Source organism: Lolium perenne, chromosome 2 (genome assembly GCF_019359855.2).
Source record: "Lolium perenne isolate Kyuss_39 chromosome 2, Kyuss_2.0, whole genome shotgun sequence".
NCBI classification, from domain to species: Eukaryota; Viridiplantae; Streptophyta; class Magnoliopsida; order Poales; family Poaceae; genus Lolium; species Lolium perenne.
The window spans coordinates 46,014,983-46,020,484 of record NC_067245.2 but is presented as its reverse complement, the minus strand read 5'-3'; the positions used below and the strand labels follow the sequence as shown (position 1 = coordinate 46,020,484).

General features: G+C 51.2%; 1 protein-coding gene across 1 annotated transcript; it reads left to right on the top strand.

Moving 5' to 3' along the window:
* Positions 1-3,088: 3,088 nt before the first annotated feature.
* On the top strand, positions 3,089-4,835 carry LOC127331990 (uncharacterized). Its single transcript, XM_051358238.2, has 2 exons — positions 3,089-3,377; positions 3,632-4,835. Exons 1-2 carry the CDS (start codon positions 3,245-3,247, stop codon positions 4,501-4,503), a joined length of 1,005 nt encoding a protein of 334 aa, XP_051214198.1. The 5' UTR covers positions 3,089-3,244; the 3' UTR covers positions 4,504-4,835.
* Positions 4,836-5,502: the final 667 nt, after the last annotated feature.

The following is a 5,502-nucleotide window of genomic DNA, read 5'->3' as shown; positions in this document are numbered from 1 at the left end:
GGCACGGGCGACGAGGGAGCGGAGGCTGCTGCTCGTGGGGTGGAGGACCCTGTTTTCCTCCACCTCAGATTTGAAGACAGTGACCTCCCTGCGTGCGGTTCCCACCTTGATGTGGCTGGTGTCTGGCGTCCTTGCCGAGTCTACGACGTCTGGGCGGTGGGAATTAGGAGCTCTGGCCCGGGGGAAACCCTTGACCGACAGTGGTTGTCAGGTCGGCGATGACGCTTTGCGCCGTTCCCCTCCTTTGAGGCGTTGATGAGGTTCATCTACGTCCCCCCCTCCTCCTGGGTGAAAACCAAAATCTTTCAAATTTGGCGGCGGCACAGTTGCGCCGTTCCCTTGTTGAAGGCGCCATCTTGGTTTGGAGGAGGGGTGATGAGCCTACGTTTTCCGGCCTGTTGCCAGTTGCGGCTCTGCCGTGTCTTCACTCGGCGACTGCAGTTCTAAAGCTTGCGTCTTGATGGGTGGTCTTTGCGGCGGTCGAAGACGATGTCTATTGGTTCGTGTGCGGATGTGTTCTTGGTGTCTGCTCCTGCCCTGGGCTACCGTCCCATGTGACCTCCATGCTCCGGGGAGCTTCTCCGCCTCGCGACGGTGCGGTGCCCTCGATCCTGGGCGAGAAGGTAGGGTCCTTATTCAGATGCGGAGGCGGATGTTCTTACTTTGACGGCTGGCCAACTGATGACGAAGACTCGTTCACTCCCCTGGCGTACCTTCCGGCATGTCTTCTCAAATGTTTGATGAAGCAGATGGAAGAGGGCCTCGACTGATGTGTTTCTTGGTGTTTCTTTCTTGTGGTGTGAGTTGCTGATCTTCAGCACTCTGTACTTGCCGTTATGGCGTTATTAATTTAACGCAAGGCCAATGCCTTTTTTAGCGGAACACGATACAGACGCAGACGGTCACACATACGTACGTACACTAACCCCTATAAGCACCTCCAAAACACTAAGTTTAAGAAACTAATCCGACAGGTCTTCAGATTGAATGTTTAAAGAGCCTTCAACAACAATAAATATGCTATCTCCAGTTTTCTCCCTGCCAGGGTGTGGAAGAAGCAAAAAGGCGTAGATGCGTGGTGAGGATGACGGGTCGCGATGGCAGTTGATGCTGACGGTGTCCGTTTTGCAGCTTGAATTTAACATTTCATGCACACGAACAGTGAATCCTGTCGGTGCATAGGCACGGGGTGCATAGGCACGTGTTCTATATAAAAATCTCCCTTTGTCAAAGAGGTTGCTATTGGCTTGCTGGTGACCGGATCTTTGCCAGGGAAAATGATATACCCGATGAACTGTTCCATATAGAAAACCAGGATCGGTGTGGCAACAGGAGGGATCACAGAAACCCGTACACTTGGGCGCAATCAACGTTTAGTAGTAGAATAACTTGATTGCTGAATATTGCTACTAGAAAAGGTAAAGAGGTTTATTTAATGACATGTGGTTATCATTGCAATGCCCTCTCGTCCACAAGCAGTACGTGCATGCTTTGCTGGAGTCCCTCCAAATTCCCACATGGGCGTTTGGCATTTTCTCAACCCTACTTATTTGTGTGAAGGCAAAATTGTGTTCCTAGAGGATCAGTTGGTATGACTATGATACTGCCATGCCATTTGGCTATCCAGCGGTAACAAATTAATTTGTACAGGTTTGGTAACTTTTAGAAACTAACTCTTTATCAACAAAATAAAACTAACTAAAAGTAGACATCACCTGGAGATTAATTTGTGCTACCTCGAAAGTGTTTAATTTTAGCTGAAGAGCTGAAGGTTTAACCCATTTGCGTGCTGCATAATCATATTGGACAAGGGACGACCAAGGATTGGGGTACGTATTGCCCAAGGAAACCTTTGCACGCCTCCGTTACCTTTTGGGAGGCCTACGCCCCATAGAAACTGTCTACCTGAGAATGTCCCTTGGCCCGCGAGTCTAACACAAGGTTAGAATCCGAGCCCTTCCAGAGTGGTATCTCACTGATGGCTCGCCCCCTCCCCCCTCCCCCCACCCGGAAGGGGGCCTTCTTCGCTTTCCACCTAAGTTACACGGGAAAGGCCCAAAGCCAATCCCAGGGAATAGTAAAGATTCATAGGGTCTTTCTGTCCAGGTGCAGGTAGTCTGCATCTTCACAGACATGTCAATTTCACCGAGCCTCTCTCCAAGACAGTGCCCAGATCGTTACGCCTTTCGTGCGGGTCGGAACTTACCCGACAAGGAATTTCGCTACCGGGGGGGGGGGGGGGGGGATTCCGGTAACCATGGTTACCAGAAATTACCAATCCAAATGGCACACAAGATTCTTGAAAAAAATAAAAATTCAAGCTCCATAACATCCAAAGATTTTGAATGTAATCTTTTGACGAGAAATTTAAATTTTGGGACAAATGAGGTGGGGCATGGTGTTACATCGGAGGGGGAACAAACATGGTTTGGGTTCGACTAAACAACTGCCAAATTTCAAATCAAATTCAAATGGACCAAGATTTTCGCACGATAAATTTATTAATTTACCAGTGGGGGCTGGAAATTCAAGTTATCGGCCGGTAAACTGATTATTTTACTTGACAACCAAATCCCTCGGCACGACACGGCAAGTTGCCGTGCTGATCGATTGCTTGCGTTCCAGATAACTTGTATCAAGAAGTGATGTTAACGCAAAGTGAATGTCCAAAGTCCCACAGGGCCGGGGCATGCATGCAGCATCTGTAGTGGAAGATGCAAAGTGTCAAGGGTGAAAATAATTAAGCTGTGGAAAGAGGCAAGAAAGCAGGGGGACAGAAAAGAGTCAACCAGCCCTACCACCAGAGCTGGGTGGACAGTTACGAGACCTAATCTTGTCTAATCAGCCACACACGGGCGAAGATTAGTAGTAGTAGCCAGCAGAGTACGGCCATGATTCACGACAAGCTTTTTCTTCGAGCAAAAGGTAGAATTGCTAGAAGCCAGGAGGAATGCAGAGCTGAAAACGAGAGAGGGAGAGAGTACACACTATGCAGTAGCTCTATGTCCCTCTACACTAGCAAGCAAGAGCTACGTTGGCACCTACCTGAGAGCGACCTCCCGCCTTCCGCCGGAGCTCCCTTTTATACTCCAGCCTCACTTTGTCCTCCTCCATCGCTCTGTCTGCCCTCCCACACGTTGCAGCCATCGCCGCCGCCTTCCGCTCGGAACGGCCGGCTATCTAGCTAGCTGCACCGGCCGGCGGCCGCACGCTATCGAGCCTTACTTTGCAGCTTAGTGACATCATGTCGAAGCGGTCGTTCGGGCCGAAGAAGAGGCTGAGGCGAGGCCTCTGGTCGCCGGAGGAGGACGAGAAGTTGATGAACCACATTGCCAAGTACGGCAACGGCTGCTGGAGCTCTGTCCCCAAAATCGCAGGTACCCTTACAAAACCTAGATACATCGATCACTATTAACTGTAGATGATAGATAGCTAGTGCTCTCTTCTTCCACCAATGCAGCAGTGCTAGAAACTTCAACAACCGCCAGCTCTAGTCAGTTATGCCGGTAGTGCTACCATAAGATTTGATTTGCTAACTAATCTAGAGATGATTTCACATAATGAAACTAAGCTTAGAGTTTTTAGGTGCAAAATTGGTTAAATTAACTGGTTCAATCTGTTGCTGCATTAGGCCTCGAGAGGTGTGGCAAGAGCTGCAGGCTGAGGTGGATAAACTACCTGAGGCCTGACCTGAAGAGGGGCGCCTTCTCGCAGGAGGAGGAGGACCTCATCATCCACCTCCACTCCATCCTCGGCAACAAGTGGTCGCAGATCGCCGCGCAGCTTCCGGGACGCACCGACAACGAGGTGAAGAACTTCTGGAACTCCTTCATCAAGAAGAAGCTCCGCCAGCGCGGCATCGACCCTGCCACCCACAAGCCGCTCGCCCCTGCCGCCGCCAGCGTTGTGAGCCGCCCCGCTGTGTTCAGCGACGCCGAGCTCATACTGTCGGCGACGATGGAAGACCACATGCCGCCGCCCTTGGTGTCGGCAGAGAGCTACGCTTATGGCCGATGCAGCGGGGACGGCGACGGCTCCCTGTCGTCGCTGTCGGCCGGGTACGACCACACGGCGGACTTCGCCGGGTACCTGGACGCGGACGTGCTCCACGGCGGTGTCATCCCATCGGTTTCGAGCTGCAGCACGCTAAACTCCGTGGCCGGCTTCAGCCCCGGTGCCGCCGCCGCTGCCACCGACGAGCATTGCTGCAACAACAACCCGAGCAGCAGCGGCGGGTTCGAGTCTTCCACGACGCAGAGCAGCAGCCACCTGCCCTGGCTGGAGCTGGGGTCCATCAGCAGCTGCACGGAGGACGCCACCGCCGGCGCCGACAACTACGGCGCGGCACTGGACGAGCTCAAGTGGTCCGACTATGTGTTCGACGGCGGCTACCAGCAGTACCAGCAAGGGCAGTGCATCTACGGAGACACCAAGGCCGCCGACGCGGCAGCGGCGCAGTTCGACGCGCAAGGAGGGCTCGGCATCAACTGGTGCTTGAATTAGTTGATGAATCAAACCGACCAACACCACCGTCGGCCGGCGAGCAATCAATTGTACTAGCTCGCCAAGCTTAAGAGACTGTATACATATGCATCATACGTACGTGAATCAAGATATATACTGTACTAGCTAATGTGTGGCGAGCGAGGTTTTTGGCTTGTACATTTCTTCCCGTCGGTTCTTATTTTCTTCTTGGGTGATTGATTGATCTGTAACTTTGCGTGTAAAGTGAACATGATGAAACAGAAAGACATGGAGGATACATGTAGAAAAGGTGTTTGATTTTCGCGTGCTTAATTAATTTATTAATAAAGAGTGTGGTGATGATTAATCAATCACAGCTTCTTCGACGTCTGGCTTTATCATGGGTCCAGCGGGTTATTCAATTCGTCCTCGATCGGTCGATCGATCGCTTTACTTTTTGGTGATGGTGGGGTGTTGGTCCCGTACGTCGCTTGTGCGTGCGTCAATTTGAGCATGATTGAGCTGTAGGAGAGGACGTACTTTTACTGTGCAAGTTTCTTGGTTTCTAGTGGATTAGCAAACTATACGTAGCGGATGTAAGATGTATCAAGTCGATCACAACATGAGTGTCTGTGCAAGTTCACAACAAAAGTTTCAAAAAATATCTTTTGGACTCTGGGAAATAATTGAAAGGCGCAACTTTCATAATCAGGTTTCCTAATTTTCAGCTAGATGAAATCACAATTCGTCATAAGTCAGATTGCTGGCCGTTTATTTGCGTTTACGGCGCGAATCTAGACGCGGCCCATTCGTGCACGCTCTGGTCATAGTGTTCGCTCGGTTTTTACTCTTTTAGTCTGGTTTTTGGTTTAACTCAGTTGAGCCCGGTTTTTCTATTTCATCTCATTTCCCCTCCCACGGTTTCGTTCTCATGGGGCAGCCGGGCAGGGCGACGAGGCGGAGGCTCGATTTCTCCACACGGCGGCGAGTTGAGAGCGCGAGTCTACTAGAGGGAGGAGGCAACTTGGGGTGGAGGGA

Coding starts and splice junctions, on each gene's coding strand:
- LOC127331990 (XM_051358238.2), top strand. CDS start 3,245: ATGTCGAAGCGGTCGTTCGGGCCGAAGAAGAGGCTGAGGCGAGGCCTC. Junction 3,378..3,631: donor CTCTGTCCCCAAAATCGCAG/GTACCCTTACAA, acceptor TTGCTGCATTAG/GCCTCGAGAGGTGTGGCAAG.